The following is a 22,121-nucleotide window of genomic DNA, read 5'->3' as shown; positions in this document are numbered from 1 at the left end:
AAAAACAACATGAATTCAATATATTGTGAATTCAATAACTATGTGAATTAGATATGTTTACGCAATGAATTATAATATGTATATATTAAAAATGGTTAAGAAAGGAAAAGATCATGATTTATATGTGTTGAGTAAGTGAATTGTGAGGTAAATTCTATAAGTTATGAAATAATAATATTAATATAAATTGAATATATTCATGAAATGAAAATAGTTATGAAATAACCTTTATAAAAAATAAAATATTATATCAAAGTATTTGATAAAGACTAATCAATTTTAAAATTGTAAGGAATAAATTGTACAGAAACGAGTTAAACTAGATTACAAATAAAATATTTATGATATTTATAGTGATGAATTAAATTAGGTTACTAATATGTAAATAATTAGAGAAAAAATTCATTAAAGAAAGTAAAGTGTACTTAAAAAATCGTAAGCATTATTTCAAAACTCGTAGCTAAAACTCTAATTATGAGAATATTTCATTTGCGATATTTGTATTCCATATAAACGAAGATTAGTACTTTTTGATAGGAAATAAAGTTTAGGCAGTAACTTTCAGAATTAAAATATAATCGGGTACTTAAGAAGTTGTAAAATATATTTAAAAAGTCGTATCAAAACTTTAATTCTCGTAAATATTTGATTTTTGTATATTTATAAGATGACTTTCCAGTATATTTAAAAATGGATTTGCGTGTTCCAAGACCTATAATTAAGATGACTCTCAGTATATACTAAAAACTTGGATACATAAAAAGTTATAAAAATATATTAATTAACAACTCCCATCCTCGTAAATATTTGAATTAGAGTAATATTCAAATATAAAAGAACTTACTTTTTAGGGAAAAAAATTAAATTTTATTTTTCCTGGAAAACGATTTCTACGAGAAAAATAAAAAACACATGTAAAACATGTGGAGAGGATGGAAATTTTCTTAATTTCCAGGTTGAATGAACATGTAAAACAAAATAATTGTTCTAAAGTGACAACTTAGCCCTTTAATTAAAAGAGTTGAGCTCTTCTCAAGTTGAAAACCGGTGGATGTTCTCTTTATTTTCACCGTCTTACCTGGTATTGGAGATTGTAAAGAGTTTAAGTCCTCCACGCAAGGAGTTTTTCATCATGAGCAGCTTCATCCATGCGTTTCACATGATGCAAGGAAGACACACGACGTTAGTGATGATAAAAAATTTAAGATTTATATAATAAATTTTAAATTTAAGTTAGGATATATAATTTTTATAAAAGTCTAGAATAACTAGAATTTTACTTATTTAAATAATAGAATTTTCTCAAATAAAAAAAAAATTTAAAAAAGAGAGTAAGATAGGAGTTAGGGATCATTTGCTAGAACATAAATTTTTGAATCCATTTAGGTTCAAGAAAGTTGTTTTCTTAACATTATTTTTGAAATTTTCTTGTGGTTATTTATTGTTTAGAAAGTTTATTAATGGAAACACTTTATAATAAAAAAAAAATTATTTGGTTTCTAGAAAAATATTTTTTTAATTGTGAATGAAAAATACCTATTAAAAGTTATAAGAAAATAAAAAATAAATGTCGGATTTCGAAACTGAAAAATGAGAATTTTATTTCATATTTTTTTTTCTTTCTTAAGAACGAACTAGTCATGTTCTATAAATGTATCCATTGGGTTTTTTTTTTTCCTTTTTTAAGAGGATGAGATTCATAACCATCCATTACCTGTATGCATAAAAAGTAAAAAATCATGCCTGTCATTGTCTATTGGATTTGCAGGGTATTCAGTGGATCGTGGGGATTAGTCGTGGTGCGCGCAAGCTGGCCCGGACACCCCACATAAATAAAAAAATAAAATAAAATAAAAATAAAAAATATTCATTAATTATATTGTGTAGACAGATCATTGTCTTCAATTTAAAGCCAACAACTTGGATTTAATAACTTTATCAACCAAGTAAGTCATCCATCCCTTTTGCATTTGATCAACCCAATTTTATAGTTTAAGAAATTTGCTAGGCATGCATGTATAGCATTTATATTTGCTCATCTTAGTCAGGTTTTTTTTAAATTAATATAGATGTCCAGATCAATGCATGTATTTTAATTAATTCTAAGAATTTTAAAATTAACGATCATATAAATCTTTAATAATTCTAAAATTTATAAAATTTAAACTAATAATTTTTAAAAAATAAATTTTAAATCTAACTTATTAATTATTCTAGTTAATTAGAGGGGATCCCAAGAGAATATGATGTCTAATCTTGTTAAGAACAAACTAACTGAAATCTTACAAGATAAGATGTTTTATCTCTTCATAAACCAAATGTGATGAGATTGATTGCATTTGAAAAAGGAAAATTAACCTTAAGTTGATTTTTCAGGTATTCAAGTGCATTTTTTTATGGGATCAATTCAAACAAATCCCCCGTATATATTGTTGTGATCATCGGATAAAATTACAAATTGCAATTATCCATGAATGTGCATATGCCCCTCGTACAACCAGGGGCATTATTAGTTAACATCAAATTAAAAAATATATATATAGAAGAAGAAGAAGAAGAAGAAGAAGACGAGGGGCGCTGTGGCAAGTTAATTAGTTTAGTAGATAAAATCATGTGACATCATCTGAGATGATTGTGGATCAGATTTTTGTGGTGTAATCAAGGCCCTGTCTATGGTCCCTAAGAATAATGGGAAGCAAATTTAAGTGTGAATGGTATATTTATAAGCTCCAGCCACTATAATATTGACCATTACAAAAAAATTAAAATAAATAGAATTCGCCGAAACTCAGCATCAATGCCATAATCATTGTGACCCACCACTTAGATAATTTGATTCTAATTGAATCAACAGCATGATTTGCAGAAATATCCCAGTGTGGAATTAGGGTTTGATACGGAAAGAGCTTGCACTCCTTGTATACCATCAATAGTCAAATCCAATTTCTTTTTTCTAGGTTTCATATTAGGGTGCAGGACAGCCTCTTCAACAGAAGCGTGGGCCAATCCTAACAAATGGCCAATTTCATGGATAACCACTGATTCCAAATCAACAGCAACCTTTGACTTCTCCTAACCAAAATCAGTGGCCCATGCTTCGTCTACATCAAGATGAAATTTCCCGCTTTCAGGTGAAAATGAAAGAGCCAAAACTCCTCAAACCCCATCAAATGGTTCTCCGTCACCACGATCTTCACTATAGAACCCTATTTTAATATCAGCGAAAACATAATCATCTGTTTGCACAAAACTCAGTGGCATTACTGATCCCCATTTTGCAAAAGCACTTTTAAACACTTTTTTGACATCCGAAAACGCAATGACTTTATCAAATTCTCTTTAGAGAAAGAGTATGTCAAAGCGTAATGTCTAGATGCGTAAAATTTATGAAACATTATATTAACAGGCACGCCACGCGTTGGTGTCATTATTTAATTTAGGGTGTCAAAATCAAGCTTACCAGTGATTTGAAGGCCTAGTGTAGCTTGATATAGAACAATCGCTGCTTCAAACCAGGCATCGAATATATCTGTTTTGTTCGAGAACTTGTGGTGGGAGGTGGCCAAAATGATGTGCGTATCTTTTCAGCTCCGATACTCCAATGACATGGCTGCTTTTTTTTTGCACCGAGGAAGCTCGCAAAGTTTTGCACGTATAGCTGACATCTTTAACTGTTACAGCTTCTTTTGCAGGCCTGGTGTTGAATGTAGACGTTGGTCGGGCGGCGGAGCATGGTGTCTAGTAGTGGGGAAGAAAGGTGGAGAAAATAAAATACAGAAGCTTGGTAAGGTAATCCGTTGATGTTGGGGACTTTGGACTCTTCACTTGTGCGCCGTGGCAATGTTTATCCTTCTGGATTAAGTTAGACAGGAAAAATATGACTAGAAAAAATAATTTTTTTTATTTTTTATAAGTAGAAAAAAATAAAAATCATCATTTAATGTTTTGATTAAAAACAATAATTGATCTTAAAATTAAAAAAAAACTAATTATATAAAGAAAAGGTGTTAGCATATCTAACATGTCTTACTTGAGATAAGCTAAATTTATTTATCTAATATAAACTAAAAAAAATTGTGTTTTATAATTATTAACTTATTTAAAATTTTAAAAAAGTTCTTTTTAATAAGAAGGTTCTTATCTTATCATATTAAAAACCTAACTGTTTTAATGCTACCAAAAAAATAAATTGTCTTTTTATTTAATATTAGAAATATATTTTATGTAAAAATTCATAATCTCGTATATTAAAATAAAAAAATAAAATTTTTTGGTATTTTTAAAATGTAGACCAAAATCTTTTAGAAATTTACAAACTTGTAAAATTCACGCAATATTTTTTTTTTAATATGTCAAAGTATTTTAGATTTTTTTTTAAGAAAAATGCTTAATAACTTTAGAATTTTTAGCCATATATAAGGGGAAAAAAAAAGAAGAACATACACACACACACACACACCTAACTCGACCAAGTTGACCCAAAAGCTTTTGTTCAACCATAAATTAAACAAAAAAAAATTCTAGTTTGACTTGAAAAACAACCCAAAAAAAAAAACTAAAGGCAAAAAAAAAATTAAACACCTAAAAAACATAAAAAAATAAAAAAATTCTTGAATAAAATGGATCAAACACAAAAAAAAAATGAATAACATGAATAATACCCAAAATGAACCTAGAAATGTGAACTCAAATCTAAACCAGATTTCATGAAATCAAAAGCATAAAAAGATCGTAAATCATTCAATGATCAAGAATTAAGGATTCATTCACTTTGATTATTATTAAATCATCACGATTTGGTCGAAATAGATTTTGGTTCAAAACTAAAATTCTAGAATTAAAAATCATTATAAACGTGTTATTGATACAAATAAACATTAGATTATTATTTAATCATGCATAAAAAAGAGTTTTATATAAAACAAAAGAACCAACATTGGTTCAAATTAAGTGTCTAAGGCAATATTCTTTCTAAAAACATGAAAAATATTGCTTAGAATCCAATAAAAAAACCTAGCCGTGAGGCAGTCACTACCAAGCTAGGAAGTAGGCCTTTTTAGCTTTTAAAACATACATCTTTTGTTTTTATCCTAACAAGTTACAATATTAGTCACAAACATATTTGAATCTAAAAAACTAACAAAAAACATTAAAAAAAATCATGCAAGAGGTACCAAATTCAAAAAAAATATAAACGTAAAACAGATTATATGTTTACATAACATGAATTCAAAATTGGTTTTCTAAACTCATTTTGGACAGGAATAGACCTAACAAATATTAGGTAAAACACTCTTGCTTTAACATGCATAACTTAAATTAAACCAAAGTTAAAACAAAATTTATATATAAAAAAAAACCATGGACAATAAATTTCATATATTGAAAACATAAAATAAATTCATCAAACATAAATCACATCAATAAAGAGGTAAATACAACATCATTTGTTAAACATTTCAAACCTTTTTTCTATACTTGTAACTACGAATGCAAGCTAAAACAAATAAAAAATTTTATTTACCTAAAACAACTACTCTCTACCCTCTCTTAGATTTCCTTTGACAAATTTTACCTCTCACAAACTTACAAAACTTAATAAAAAATTTATTTATGCTTCTACTCCTTTATATTTTTTATTGATATTTCTCTCCTTTTTCTTATTTTTTTTTCCTAGCCCATTTTTTGATCTTGAAAAGGGTATTTATACGGTTTTATTAAGGTTTTGAGATGTCTTGAATCCATTTATCACCTCTTGATCTTGAGAGAAGTATTGTAAACTATTGATAAGAACTCATTGAGGAGCCTTTATATATGAACACACGAAAATCAAATTGTTTTTTTTTTTTATAATAGTCACACTATCGAGACTGATTTGAGTTGTTTACTTTCAAGACTTCGTCAGAGCAATTTTGATATCATTATCAACTAAGACCACCTGAAGTTTGTAAAGAGAGTGCATATCTTCCATTTAAATTCAACCTTGCTCAATTTGAAGATTTGTATCTCCACATTCACACCTTTAAAGTTTCTAACTTGATCAATCAAAACTATCAAAAATATAAGTGCAAGCTGCTAAATAACATATCATTCACCCGCTGTTCATTAAGTTTAAACATGCATGTGAAGAGATTGATGTCTTCTTTAGCATTTATGGGTGGCATGGGTGAGAGAAACAAAAGCCAAAATGTGTCTTAAAACAATGAAGAAAATGAAAAGGAAACCAGCATGCATAAATGATCAAGGAAGAAGAAGAGCTTTTTTTAATGATGCACCAAAACAATATTGTTTTCGTGCATTTGATTTCCTTTTTTCAAAACTCATTGTTTCATTAAAAAGAAGTTTATTTATTTAAAATGGGTCCACTTTTCCTATTTTAGTTATTGGTTTTTCAATTCTATTATTTTCAATAAATTTCAACCTTTTTTCACTTTAATTCTTTCAATGTTATCCCTAATTAATTGAAAATAGGTCCTTTTATATTTTTTTTCCTTTTACAATTTAATCCTTGGCTTTCTAGTTTAATTTTTAGCCAATTTCACCTATTTTCTCTCAATTTTTTCATAATTTCACCCTTGATTGCACTTTTTTAAACATTTTTCTTCTTAAATGAAATGTTTTTTTTTGTTGAAATTTCTTTTTTTGATATTTGATAAGGGTAAAAAAATGGATTATAATAGTAATTTTAATGAATCTAAATTAAAAGGGGGGGGGGGATAAAAGTCTGTACAAATAAAGTGTTGATGTCTAGGCTTCACCCATAAAAAAAAAAAAATCACAGCGCTTGTGCCAGGAAGCACATTGTCTAGGTCTTTCTTAAAAAAATAAAGAATTTGTATCATGATGTATAGCGGTAGATAATGCATTACCTTTTAGTATTATTATTGTATATCCCCTACTAGTAAAGGGGGAGCGAGAGATTCATGGAATCCACGCCTTTCACATCACCTTATTGTCATCTTGTAAGGTGGGTGAAAGGCTGGTCTCCGACCATTTGACATAAAAAATATATTTTTAACCATTTTCTTACTTAAAAATACCTAGAAAACATCATAGATACCTTAATAAATTGGTTAATAATCTCAAATCAGCCTTCGATTTACCTAAAAAATAAAAAATCACCTCGAATCAAATAACATTATGGAGACCCCATCAAATACATTTGCCAATATGAAGGTTTAATTTAAAATTCAATCTTAAAAGTATCATCTTCTTTAAATCAATAAAATTAAATAATATTTTGTAAAATCATACATTGACTTAACATCAGGACTTATTGTTAATATCACGACTCAATGTTAAGCCAACAGAAAGAAATAATTAACCCAACTTAAAATCAATATAATCAAAGAAATAAAGACCTAAGTTGACATAAAATATAACCATAGTTCACTTTGTAATTTTGATAAGATAAACACAAACATCAAAGAGATGAGAGAAAAGATAGTGGGGAAGAGAGAATCGGTTGTCGGAGTTATACCTTAGCTTCTCCTTCACTGTGCACCATAGAGACTATTTTAATGTCATCTAGGACGGTTGCCTTCAACACTCAGAGAAAGTTGCATGTGCCTTAATAACATGATGTTTTTCCTCACACGTTGGTTTATATGTTGCACGCGCCAACTAATTTTCCCTTACCCTTTTAATTTTATTTCTAATTCTGCAAAATATGGTCGGGCATTTGTTTAAATTTGAATCTAGTCCCTAAAGGCTTAATTATTTTAGATTAATAAAATTGAATTTTATTTTGCTAAACTGAGCATTAACCAAGGGCCAAAATATTTCGTTGACATCACAAGATCTTTATTTTTAGGCAACCAAAATAAATCATTAAGTCTAATCCTAAATAAAATCATTATGAAATGATCAAATTAAGAGAAAAAAATCAAACAATAAAAGAAAATCTAATGACCAAAAAAAGATTGAATGTTTTCTCTTATTATTCAATTCAATCATGGTGCTCACAAATAAAGCAGTAGAATATTGGTTTAAGTTTTAAATTCAATTCCAAAGCTTCAATTGTTTTAAATCAATAAAATTGAGTTTTATTTTTTTAAATCAAGCATTAACCGAGTGATAAACTTTCTTCTTGATATTGCGAGTGAGATCTCCGTACCTAGATAATCAAAGCAAACCATCAAGTCCATTTCCTAATCAATGAAATATTAAAAAAGCAAATAAAAAAAATTAAATCATAAAAAAATAAATCAAAAGGAAAATATATATATATAAAATGCTATTACAATCTATCATGATCTCTTTGGTGCTACGGTAAATTCACTAGCAGATTGATTTTTTTTTTTTAACTTAAATTTAATTCAATGGTATCTGTAATTTGATTATTTAGTTTGTAAGGGGAAAGCACCGTTAATTTAACAAGTTAAATTAAATTGCCTGTGATTAAACAGTGCTTTACAACGTAAATTACGAATCATCATCATTAGCTCACCCTCTTTACTTCATTAATTCATGCTAGCTCCATCAATTAAAGACGATTATGCTTTGCTTGATCTGAATTAAGTGACTTGATTACGTTTCTTTTCACACGTAAGACTATGCTTTTTTCTTTCGATGATCGTTCCTCACTCTGATATTTAACCATTGAAAATTTGAGATTAGCAATTACGACAAGAAGGAAGAGTCCCATCTGGCCCTGCTGGCTAAGCGCATCTCCGGCGTTTTGTTGACCTGCACTTAATGGATTGAACTGAGTTCCTCGACGACGACGGCGAAGAGAGGAGGAGAGCCCAGATGATGCGAGCAAAGGAGCCACCAAATCCAACATGGTGAATTGAAACTGAAACCAATTTCATTTGAAGAATTGACGCATCTATGATCTATGTGCAAAATCCGTTTGCATGACGAGGTATTTTCCCTGTGCTGGATTTTGGTCTCTAGAGATAAGAAAGCAAGAGTTTGGGCCTCCAGAATCTTGCCTGTAATGGGCTGCTGGTTATTTCAATCCTAGAGAAAATATGGATCAGACTAGGGACAACTGTCTTTACAAAACGGTCCGCTTCTAAAATTCAAAAAACAGTTCCGGTTAGAACCCAAATCTCCTTTTATTATTTCTAACTAACCCAATTTATTGTTCATGACCTGAGACTAAATCCCACCTTGCTTGGATTACAAACAATTTAGATTGATTTATCCATGAGAATTCTCACGTCATTTCTCGGACTCAAATCTAAAACAACAATCTAGAAAACAAAATCACTTATCATGCATCATAATTAAGCTTGTGAATCTCTGAAGGGTTGTATCATTGTTAACGATGATTTTGTGTTTGATCTACATGGAAGCCATTGTCGAAGAAGTATCAATTACATTTTATTTTGCTCATTAGCGCGTTAGTTAAAAATAAATGACCTTTTAAAAAACAATTTAGGGCATATCCCATAAATTTGATGTATTCAAGATAATATTTCTAACAAGGAGTGATCTTTGATGATTAAACTCGAGAGATTTTTCAAATTTATATGGTTTTTTTCCTCAACTACCAAACCCATCTCTTGATTTAATTATCTTAATATAATATGAAATTGTAAATAGATACAATAGTCATATTCCACAGCCACGCCTTAATATCAATGATTTGTAACGATGCCTTTTTTTATTAAAAAAAAAGAGTAACAGTAAATATATTTTCCACCTTTTTCATTATTTAAAGAAATTTATGTAAAAAATATCTATCAGATGATGTGCACTGCATGAAAATACTGTAGTTTCTTGCTGGAGATCTGACCTTGTAATCATTCATGACCTTACAATTCACAAGTTGACTTCAATAAAACACTCTGGCATCTGATCAACAGAATTCACGTGGTCTGGGCAACGATTATCCCCTTAGCCTTCATACAGGGGAAGAACCAGTAAGGGACCAGCCTGGAGAGAAATCATGGGGGCAATTTTCCTTCATGGTTATCATACAATTGTGCTAGAAGAAGATGGGCCCATTATGATCGTCAGATCCATCTGTACAGATAAATCAACGCTCAGTTTTCTTACTTTTCTGAGTTCACTGATCGATGCAGTAAAAAGACGCAGGCCCCCCCCATGCATCTTGACTCGGCTTTGATGGAACTTCCTGGGCACTTCTCTTCTTTCCAGCAGGCAATACCTCTGATAAGAATACTCCCATATTCTGTCTTCTTTACCTTTTCTTTCATAAATCTTTTTCGTTGTTCAACTTTATACTATGAATTTTAATATGGTATCGGTGTTTTTTTATTAAAAAAAATATTTAGCTCAAATTACACCACATCCTTCTTCTTAAAATGTTTTTTTTTTAAATTATGTTTTGACATTATAAATCGCGTGTGGAGTTATGCAGTAAAAAATGGTTGAAATCTTATCTTGTATAAATCGACCAGCTGAGTACTCAATTCCTAAGCTTGCAGAAAAGGAAAGTCTTTTCGGATTAAACATATACATTCCATACCTTTTTATGCATCAATGTATTTGATACTGAAAAAAAACTCATAAAATTTATGAGTAATAAGATTAATAAAAAAAATTAATTATAAAAACTCAATAGAGAGTGACCGATAAAATATCAAGCCCAATCCATTATAATATTGATTTTTTTTTTATTTTTAGAAATTAATGATCATTCAACTTATTATAATAAAATTATTAGTTTAATGATTATAACCTTCTAAAATCTCAAAAAATAATTGTTTTGCAAGAAATTTAATCCACATCACCATCCACTAGAACCCTCAATTATGGGAAATAGAAGATGAACATGAGTACATGATCATCTATCATCCAAAAATGGCAAAAAGTAACTTCCGACTTTGGAATATCATCACCTTCCATTTCAATATTGTTGAAATTCTGATTCTTGATAGAGAAACATTGGATGATCTTGTCACGATTACTAATGAATTTGTATGCTCAACAAATTCCTTTCATGAGATAATATACCCCTTCACCTTCCTAGGAACCTGTATTTGTGAATGCTATGAGTTCTCAATACAATTATTCCTTATAAATGGTCCCCTCTAACATATAAGAAAGCTGAAGAGATTAGGTATTCGTTTCTTTACACAGCTGGGATAGCTTTTAAAGCAAATCACACCGGTTATATGCTTAGTAATATAATAAAACTTATTTTGCTGTTAATACAGGATGGAAGTAAATTGTGTTTCAACCTCAGGTTTAAAGAAATCATTTCTCAGCTGCATCTCTTTCCCCACATCAATGAATGTCTAGGGGAAAGTGATTTTACTGTTTATATAAATAATAAAGTTATATTTCATTGTTGTAGTCAGATTGAGTCTGGTTTAAAATTAAATGTTTTAAATTGAGTTTGATTTAGTTAAAAAGTTAATATTTATTTTTTTAATTGTTTTTATTTAAAAAATTAGAAAGAAATCGCTTAATGACGTAATATTTACAAAATTTGATCATAATTTTAATTTTATTTCTGATGATATTTTATATAATGTTGTTGCACTCTTAAAAAAATCAAGGAAACTGTAATTCTTGTCGGATAAATTTCATACGTGATGAAATTAAAAATAATTTAAGAAAATAATAAAAAAATATTTTATACAAGTATTATTTATTTCATGATGTAATAGTAGTAGTTAAATTTATAATATTTAAATTAAAAACCATTAATACACACACATATATATTATTTTGTAATCTAAATTTGAAAAGCATTTTTTTAACTGGATATATTAAATTATTTTTTGTTTAATTTTAATTTTAACTATAATTTTAACTAAATATATATAAATATCAAACCAACCCTAAATAAAAATAATTTTTATAAAATAATTTTTTTTTAAACTACAGTCATCAAAATTACTACAGGACCGAATACATTATAAAGATGGTCCCCTCTTATCATTTCCTTTCCTTCATTTTGCAATCTTTTTTGTAGTTGGAATATCTCACAGTTGCAATATCAAAGCTGAAGAGATTAAGCTTCTAGTTCGTACAGAGATAAAAGACACTGGGGATCAAGTTTGCTGAGTTACATGTGTCGAACCCCCCGCTTAACCACGTACACAGCCAAATTTATCTCCCTTGGATCTTGCTAGCGTTTTCTTCTTCTTTTTTTCTTGTTATTTTTTTCCTGCACAGCACTGATCCACCAGATGGATCCCCCAAGATCGAATACCCAATGCCAGAAGATCTGTCATTACTAACCTCTCGATAATTTGTTGTGCTTGTAATTTAAATCTAAAACATCCAGTTATACATAGCTTATGCTTATATGTTTATTTAATTTCATTTTTTGGGATTTTTCTAGAATTTATTTAGCACATCGAAATCAAGTTTTTTTCAGAAGTTCTTGGCATATCAAGACCAAATTATTTAGATGCGTGCGTTCCCAGAAATCTTTTTCTGCATCATCTTCTACATGTTATTGACTGTTTCTTTCAGATCACTGATAAGCACGAAATAGTTAATTGGTGAATTGTTAAAATAAAAGCGACTATGCACCCCGCTGAAAAGTAGTGAATTTACTTTGAGTTACACGCCTGATATTGACTAGTGTCCATCAATGTCACGTAGTCTGTTTGCTGTGTTTGCTTTTTTACCCCATTGTCAAGGAAAACAAGGGGTAAGTAAAAAAAATTAAAAAATTGATTAAATTAAAAAAATTAATAGTAAAAAAATTAATTACACCAGTTAATTTTTTTTAAAAAAATAATAAGTTTGATTTGGTTTGATTTTAATTTTATAAGTTTAAAACTAAAAATATCAAATTGAATTGGACTAAACTGAACCCAAATAAAAAAACTAGATAAGAATCAAGTTAAACTAAAAAAATAAAACTAAAATATAGCTAAAACCCAGCCAAATAAAAAAATAAAATCAAAACTTAATCAAATCAAAAAAATATAGTAAAACAAGAAAAAATTAAAAAATATTAAAAAATAAAATTAAATCCTTTTGAATCAGTCTTTTTAAATAAAACCAAACAAAAACTGATAAATTTAAATAAATTTTAGTTTAATTTTTTAAATTTAATTTAGTTACTGTTTTTTTTGTGGTTAAAAACTATAGCAAACTAAAAATAATCAACCTGCGAGAAACTGCTGCAAAGTCCTTTATTTTCCATTCATGAAATAATAAATGTTTAACCAGCTACGCGTAGTTTTATTGGGTTTCACTTTTAATTTTAAAATATAAAATATATTAAAAAATAACTATGACAAATAGCCATATTTTCGAAAAATTAAATTAGAATTGTAGACTAAAAATATTGATAAAATAGTATAATTTTAAAAAAATAATAATAATACAGTTTACATGAGATATTATTAAAAACCCCAATATTATAAGTTATGATGACAACTTATAATGTCACTGTATGAAATTTAGCACAAAATTAAAAAAAATAAAATAAAAAATAAATCATAAAAAAATAAAAAAATTAACTTAAACAATATTTTCTTTTTATCTTGATTTAGATCTAACATGCCAATAAAAAACGTAATGTTTTCCACAAGAAAACTTCATATTAAATCATCCTAGAATATCTAAACTTAATCTAATCTAATAATCAAGTAACTCATTATTTTCATTATAAAGTATTACTATAATCTAGCATGGTTATATTTTCTTTTGAGCAAGGACATATCTATTTAACCATTCATATAGCTCATCTAAATAAGCTCTTCATGTTGTTATTTTAAATCCTCATCCAAATGCTCATAAACTTATTTTTTAAATACCTAGTTACATTATTTATTGAAAATAAACCAAAATAAACATATCAAGTAAATTCTTTTAATAAAACAATCAGATGTAAATGTTTAAATGGTTGTCCCGGTTTTAGAACGTGTCATACAAAATAATTGTATCTTGCAAACATAATATTTTAATATTGTGTTTTTAAATTATAATTTTTTTATATTAAATTTTGAAAATACAACAAATACAAACTATATTATTTAACTAATACTTTATACAACAATGTTATTTCACTAAAAATTAAAAATTTATGTGCAAATAACCCAAATTCCCCCCGGTTTGTAAGATTCTAAGCACGCAGTCAGTATTCATGCTCACTATTGATCACATCATCATTTTGCTAATTGGTGTTTTCTCTCGTTTCGGAGCCACGAAGATCACGGGGACAAGCACATACAATTAGGAGAATGTAGCGTGACAACAAAAAATTGATTTGAAAAGTTCATTTTCCTTCTGGGACCATTCCTGCCAGAAAGGAATAATTATCTATGGAAAACGTTACCCTATTAAGAGGCGGTTTGTTTTTACGTTTTTTTTTTAAATATTTTTAAATAAATTTATATATTAGTATTAAAAATAACAGTAGTTATTTAAAAAAAAATATATTTTTTTAAATAGAAATATTTTAAAAATAACCCACTCCAGTAATAAACTGAATCTTAATCCCAACAATTCACTGTCCCCATAAACTAAAAATTTTCTTAACGAGATCTTTAAAGTGTCAAACCTTTCTCGATTCTTCCATCCCTGCGGTCTGGATCTATAGGTGGAGCCCACTTTAGCAACACGTGTACGGCCTCCTCCAAGCCAACATTGCACCAAACTGGTACTCTCGCAGTACTATTCCATACAAAGGGTTTGTTACTCACAATTTTTAGTTTTTCTTTTCATGGTAAAGAACGGGCCACAATTTGGAATATTTCCGGTTCACAATTTGATTATTCGTTGTTGTATAAACAATTTAACATCAAATTCCTCTAAAAATAATAATTATATAAAAATTAATTTAACGTAATTTATTAGATTTGGTAAGTTTAAAGATAATTTAATAAATAAAAAAATATTTGTAAAATAAAGCATCAACAACATGGTAAAAATAAACTGTAAAATGTTTATTTGAGATTGTTCCAACTCTATAAAAAAATAAAAATAAATTAAATATTAAAAATAAAATAAAAAATTAATTTTTTCAAAAATATATAATTTAATGTAACTTATTTGATTTTGTGAGTTTAAAAACAATTTAACCGATAAAAAATTAAAAAATATATATTTGTGAAATAAAGCACCAGCAATATAGTAAAATGTTTATTTGAGATTGTTACAACTTTATAAAAACATAAAATAAAAAAATTATTTTTTTCAAAAAACATACAACATTAAATAATGAATTTCTTTTTAAAATAACATAAATTACAATAAAAAAACGTCGCAGCATGTTGACTTGGGTGGCGCATCATATTTTGACCTTGATAAAAAAAACCCCAAACATACAGGTTTGTAAGCTTAGGCTTATGTAGCTAGGACCTTTGATTTTTTTTTTTAAAGAGAAATAAAGGATGGGATGAAAAGGAAGTTCTTGAAAACTAAAAAAACTAAAAATGAGTAAGTTCCAAAGTAAGAGATTCAAAGTCAATTTTAAGAGTCAATTTTTCAATTTAGTTTTAAATCTTTTATTTTTTTATTTAATAGATTAGAAGTAATCGGCCTTTAATTTAACCATAAAAAGACTCAATCAAAAAAAAAAAACTGATGACAAAAATAAAATAAAATAGCTGTGTGAATTATTGTGGAAAATGTCCATAAATTTTAGTTTATTTTGTAATTTTCTTACAAGTAAATCGTGCTAGTTATTAGCAAAGCATACAAGAGTCCATTTTCGTTTTTCAATACGGGTATTTTAAAAAAATAAAAACTATTTAATCATGTTATGTTGAGAGCTAGAACCAGCTTCATCTGACTGGTCCATTCCAAAGACGAAACTTCACATGACATTTAGCATGCAACACAATAAATAATGCAAAGATGATGATGATGCTTGATAATTCAATTTTTTTTTTATATATATATATGTTTCAATTCATGATTATTATTTTTTTATATATAAAATGTGTTAAAAATGATTGCACATTCAATTTTTTGTATTTAAAAAATTTGTTTGGATAGGAGGTAAAACATCTACTTGCATGGTACTATTTATTTGTTTTTGCAGTGTAAAAATATTTTTGAAAAGTATTAAATATTTTTTAAAATTATTTTTTAATTTTAAATTATTTAATATACTGGTATTAAAATAAATTCTATAAAATAAAAAAGTATTTTATTATATTTATAAATAAAATAACAATATCATAATTACAAACATACTGTATATACCGTAACAAGAACTGATTCTTTCTCCCTAATTTGACACTTGAATGCACTTAGGAGTCCCCTCTTGAATCTTCCCACGTGTATCACTTCCTCCCTCACACATGCCATCTCTGTAGCTTTTACTTTCTTCTGTGATATCACAGCTTTTTAATTCGAAGCTGATGAGCTCTCTTATCACTCGTTTGAGGGCAACACTCTTTCATTCATTCAATGCTCTGTCTCCCTCACTGCTTTCTTCTTTCATTAATAAACCCAACCAATTCTATACCAATTGACATTCTTCCTTAATCCTCACATCTTTCCTACACTCAAAAAACAGCAAAATCCCAAACAACTGTACTGTTGCTGGAAAGAGAGAGAAGGGAGACTGGAAACAAGAAGCAGTACAAAATTTGTTATAGAAAGAAAGATGGAAAATGACGGGAACAAAGGTCAAGAAAATGATCATGCAAATCTTGCCTGGGACATATGGAAGCTTAATACTTCCAGATTTGACTTGGTTGACAGTAATAACACTGCTGCTGCTGCTGGAATTACTACTAACACCACCACCGCAAGTGTGGTGGAGAACTGCAGCTCCGTCCACCCAGAAGCCAATTCTGCACATGGATTCTTGTTTCCGTACCGAAACAGTTGGCTTTACCACCACAACAACAGTAACAGCTACCAGCAGCTCTCTCCCTATGGTGGAGACGGGTCCATCTTGCACCCGGACCCGCATCTAATGTGCTTAAAGCTAGGGAAGCGACACTACTTTGAAGACAGTACTAGTAATAGCAATATCAACCCAATAAGTGATCGACATGTTGTTGGTGGGTTCTCTGTAGGCAAGAGAGGCAAACCCTACTACACCGTTGATGGTGGTGCTAACGACGAACCCTCCTCTTCCTCGTCGGTGAATGTGCCGAGGTGTCAGGTGGAGGGGTGCCATGTGGCTTTGGTAAATGCTAAGGGTTATCACAGGAGGCACAAAGTATGTGAAATGCACTCAAAGGCTGCTAAAGTAATTGTTCTAGGTTTGGAGCAGCGTTTCTGTCAGCAGTGTAGCAGGTAGTACTGGGCCTACTGGCGCTTCTCACAGATTCTCAATTACAGTCAGCTGTCTTGTTTTAACCTATAGTAACTCTTCCTGGATTTTTGGGATTTTCTTCAGCTCTCTCATCCTTACAAAATTTGATAAAGCAACATTTTAGCCTGTAAGGCTGTAATGGTAATTGTGCGATGGGCTCGTGATGAGACTAAAGTGGGTCTGGCTGGTTATTTTGTAGGTTTCATGTGGTTTCAGAATTTGATGATGCAAAGAGGAGTTGCAGGAGGAGATTGGCAGGGCACAATGAAAGAAGAAGAAAGGGCTCTCTAGATTCTGTTTCAAGGAATTCTTCTCATGGTACGTATGTGATCTCCTTTAAATTAACTTGTTTTTATGCAATTTTATTGACAGCTCTTTGAAGAAAAAAACAGTTTTGCCTTGTTTTACAATTCTTTCCAAGTAATTCAATTTCAGTTATTAGATGATGATGACTAGCTTGCTTTTTAAAGATTCTCAAGGAAGAAACCCTTTTGTTGTTTGATCAGGAAAATGAAAAGGCCCCCCCTTTCCCTTCTATTTCTCAAATCATTAGATTTAAAGTCCAACATTTAATTAGTTTAAAAATGATTCCAAACGTGAAGCAGAAAATATAAAAATGAAGTATCCATTAGGTGTATCAGATTTTGAATCAAAGGGCTCCAGCACTGCTTTTGTGAGGGTCTCCTTGTAATAAAAAGATGATAACTGATAATGCAATATTTCCTTCCATGACATTTGTTGCTTGTGTGCTTGAGACTGCTTGTATGGATGCCCGTCACAAAAAGATGAGCCAGTAAAGTAGGGAACTTCATGTTTAGTAATTAAATTATCAATGGAATACTCGCATTTAGTTATTGTAAGGCTGGTTGGATAGCCTCCCTGTATGGTATCAGTGCAATTATGACTAGGTTTTGAACTGGGATGATATCAATTGACCTGGTTTAAACTCTGTTCATAGTGCACATAGGGAGGGAAGAGATTTAGTATGCAAAAGAAGGTTACTGCTTTCTTGAGTTACGATCACAGTGTAGAGTTTAAATCCTTGAACTTTCATCTATATCAATGTTGGATTATGAAGATCTTACCTTTTCCCCTTGAGCATTCGAAGAGCAGAGGTTTAAATTTTCAACCTCCAATTATGAACTACTGGCTTTCGCCTAACCTAACGGGGAAGGTGAGGATGCAAACTAGGTTAAGTTTAATGCTCAAGTTGCAGCGATTGCTTGGCAAACCTTATTATGCAGATGTGTCACATTAATCAGCTCAAGTAGAAGTGTACTCCGAGGGGGAGCTGACAAGTGATTTTGGTGATTAAATGTATTGATAATCTTTATGCTTTATTTGCTTTCATTAATCGTCAGTGGAATTGCTTTGATATGGACATAATGCAGTTGAAAATCTATGAACATGAAACTATCTGAATATCCAATTTCCTCCTAATCAGACAAGTTGATAGCTGGGAGATTTCCATGCACAGCGTCACCGACAGGATGTGCTCTCTCTCTTCTGTCATCCAAGGCTGATTATTGGGTTTCTCCATCTGACCTCTCCTCAAGATCAAGTGCTGCGCTACGCGAATTGATCGCAGAACACCGCGCAGCCATCCTAGGTAGGCAGCTTATCCTTGAAAAACACTCGCACAATCATGCAATCGAAGACCTCGGTGAGTCCCAACCGAGCTCCAATTTTTTCATAACCCGTCAGCAACAAATGGTGTCCGAGCCGCACAAGTGGGGCCGGTTCGACGGCACCACCACGCATGTGACTTTGGACCTCATGCAGGCTCCAAGCTCGGCATTCGGCTTCTTGTCCGCAAGAGGGAAGAATAAAGAAGAGGGAGGAGAGTGTTCCCAGTTATGGAGTGCATTGGAAGGAGCCCATGCAGTTTAAGATCTGCAACACTTTCATTCTCTTGCATTTAGGCGGGTGGATCATTTAGTTGATCTACTTGGATAATTCTTTGTACCGCAAGTTTCATACTTCAATTCAAATATCAGATTGATTGTCATAATCAATGCATTTGGAACAAATTGCCAGCTGAATCTCTGTATTTCCTTTCAGCCTGAGATAAAGTCTTGCACTCTCTCTCACCCTTTATAATTATTTTATTTTATTTTAATGAAAGGCCCAATGAGCTCTGTATTTCCTCATAAAGGATAATCTCTTATCATTCATACATCCTGTCAGTAATTCCAAGGTTTCATTCCTCTGGGGCTCCAGGAAATTACATTCAAGTCTCTTCTTGGGAAGATAGAAAGAATTAGGCTTAGGCCCGGAGTCAAGCCCATCTAAGAAATTAGATCCTTCCCCTGCTCTCTCTCGCATCACCGTCATCCCTTCTTTCCTTTCCTTTCCTTTTCTTCCTCGGTCATGTAAGATCAAATTAGCAATAAATACACTCAATCAGTAACCAAATGTTATTTAAGAATTTAAAAATAGGAACGTTACGTATCAAAAATTCATTAGAGGCAGCCATGTTTCTTTCTCAAAGTCATGCCTACAGTTGCAAAGTTAAGAAGGTGTCCTCGCTAACCAGAAATAGTAAGTTGATAGTTACAAGGCTAGGTGGTTGGCTGGTAGCAAGTCGCTTGGTGCTTGGAAATTGTCATCACATGTCTACAAAAAAACAACTGTGGTGTGGCCACACACCATGCGTTGTTGATCTTTGTCATGTCGCTAATGGTATATATACTCTGCACTCATTTGATCAATATTGTGGAGTATATATGGACCACAGTATTACATTTTACGGTCCGAGAGAGAGAGAGAGAGAGAGAGAGATTGCGCACAGATGCTAGCTGCCAACAAAATGAATCCCTGTACATGAATTTTGAAAGCAATAATTGCTTTTCTAGGATATAAAAATAATTATTTTTTAAAATGTTTTTTTGTTAGAAAACATATTAAAATATTATTTTTTATTTTTTTAAAAATTATTTTTAAAATTAGTACATTAAAACAAAATAAAAACACTAAAAAAATTATATTTTTAAAATATAAAAACAAGCACCTTTTTAATTACTAATAACCTGGCAATTATGTAACTCTAGGAATAGCCTTGTTGAATTTGCATGGCTGATCAACTGTATCAAATCAATTTCTGCTGAAATCTTATATCACTGGAATCTAATAGGAGTTTGTTCTCATGGGTGTGGGAGTTGTTTGGTGTCAACTTAGTCTTTTCGCTTTAAATAATAAAACGAGGAAACAAAAAAAAAAGAAGAAAAAGAGGCCAAATAACACAGCCAAGAAGCCACTAAATTTCCAATTTAAATAAATTTTATCCTTGAATAATAAATAAATCTATTTTCCATGATATCATCTCAGATCTAAAAAGAAATATTTCTTTTTCATCGTCCAAAGGAATTCAGTATTAATGCTTGAAAACTAATTTGAAGATATCTTAACCCTTTAAAAAAAAGAAAGAAGAACAAATAACACAGACAAGATGCCACTAACAAATAAAATTAAAATAGAAATAGACCCTGATATCCTCCTAGGTTGTATCTAGATAACTAAGGTACAGAGACCTCTCACAAACTGCCACATTTCTCTCCAGCTGGGGACCAAGTCCCACCAACACGAAGGAGGCAGAGGACAATCACTAAGTTCTTGATCACGTGAAGTACACGTGAACCTTCAAAACACGTATCATCGAAGAAATCAGCTGCAACCCCGCAGAAGGCTCCACGTGCGAATGCTTTGAAAAGTATTCTCCTTCTCCATGGACAGTAGCAACGGAGGTCGCAGTCGCATTTATTAATGGGCTCCACGTTCTCCTCACGAAGTTTATGATGATCAGAGTAAAGGCACAGCCGCGTCGGTGGAAGAGGGAAAAAAAAAAAACTAATAGTACATTTTAAAAGTAATTTGAAGTTTTTTTAAAAAAAATAATTTTTTATATTTTTATATTATTTTTTAAAAGTAATATATCAAAAATAATTTTTAATAAATAAAAAATATTATGTTAATAAAAATAAAAAATATTTTAAAAAACTACTATTATACTTATAAATATTAGAAATTAAAAAATTTTAAAAAATATAACTTAACTAGTTTCTAGATTTACTTTTTAAATATTATGAGTTGAAGTTTCACAAATTTTAAGATTACTAAAAATTTATATAATTATTAATTTTAAAAATTATAAAATAAATTAAAATATATATAAAATGATCAAATGTTATTAGTCCGAGTTATAAATCTCATATTTATAAAAAATTATATAATTATTAATTTTAAAATGTTATTAGTTGAGTTATAAATCTCTTACTTATAAAAATTTATATAATTATTAATTTTAAAGTTTATAAAATTAATTAAAATATATATAAATTAAAATGAATAAACATATTAATTTTTTTTACAAAAAAAACAACAGATGCCAGTAGTCGGGGATGAGGGAGCTAATGCAAGTGATGCCTTGTTTCACCAGGCAGGGCAAGAGAAGGGAAATGAACTTTTCACACCACTGTAAAACAGAGGTTAGGCGTAGGGCAAATGTAGCTTTCACACTAGAGGTTAGGCGAGGCAAACGTGCCTTTCATACCTCCGTATGACGAAGAGGTTTCGTGTTAAAAAAAGGCACCAAAATCGTGGCCACTTCTTCGACTGAAACTTGCCGATCACTACTAGCTAATGATGGTTGAGAGAGGATCCGTGACTTGTTAAATTAATTTCACCTACCAGCTAGCTATTTTGTCCATTGCAGAATGTGGACTCAGTTTCAGATCTTTTATTTATTTATTTTTATTTTTATTGACCAATCGAAGGCAAATTAACTGTAGCAATATGCACACTTGCTCTTCTTAAAGAAAGTAATAGCTTCTGGACTCTTAAGAATTGTTTATTCTATTTTTTGAAACAATATTAAAAAAAACTTAAATTTTGTAAAATTCTATTTGGGCAACCACACGACACTTGAGGACTTTATCCTCTTATTTTTTTTAATAAAAAAAGC

At 30.1% G+C, this 22,121-nt stretch overlaps 1 protein-coding gene and 1 pseudogene across 1 annotated transcript; one reads left to right on the top strand and one right to left on the bottom strand.

Annotated features, from left to right (window-relative positions):
- Positions 1-2,847: 2,847 nt before the first annotated feature.
- Positions 2,848-3,428, bottom strand: LOC105120856 (metalloendoproteinase 1-like; annotated as a pseudogene).
- A 12,752-nt stretch (positions 3,429-16,180) lies between these two features.
- Positions 16,181-19,311, top strand: LOC105120767 (squamosa promoter-binding-like protein 7). The gene is made up of 3 exons (XM_011019136.1): positions 16,181-17,142; positions 17,361-17,479; positions 18,606-19,311. Exons 1-3 carry the CDS (start codon positions 16,502-16,504, stop codon positions 19,049-19,051), a joined length of 1,206 nt encoding a protein of 401 aa, XP_011017438.1. The 5' UTR covers positions 16,181-16,501; the 3' UTR covers positions 19,052-19,311.
- The last annotated feature ends 2,810 nt before the right edge of the window (positions 19,312-22,121 follow it).

Source organism: Populus euphratica, unplaced genomic scaffold (assembly GCF_000495115.2).
Source record: "Populus euphratica unplaced genomic scaffold, PopEup_1.0 scaffold6.1, whole genome shotgun sequence".
Taxonomy (NCBI): Eukaryota; Viridiplantae; Streptophyta; class Magnoliopsida; order Malpighiales; family Salicaceae; genus Populus; species Populus euphratica.
Note: the sequence above shows the minus strand (reverse complement) of the source record. Positions and strands in the feature narration are given on the sequence as shown.

What these genes read in the sequence shown, in the direction of transcription:
- LOC105120767 (XM_011019136.1), top strand. Translation starts at nt 16,502, where the DNA reads ATGGAAAATGACGGGAACAAAGGTCAAGAAAATGATCATGCAAATCTT. An exon ending in TTCTGTCAGCAGTGTAGCAG is followed by an intron (nt 17,143 to 17,360) that starts GTAGTACTGGGC and finishes GTTATTTTGTAG; the next exon opens with GTTTCATGTGGTTTCAGAAT. An exon ending in TTCAAGGAATTCTTCTCATG is followed by an intron (nt 17,480 to 18,605) that starts GTACGTATGTGA and finishes CCTCCTAATCAG; the next exon opens with ACAAGTTGATAGCTGGGAGA.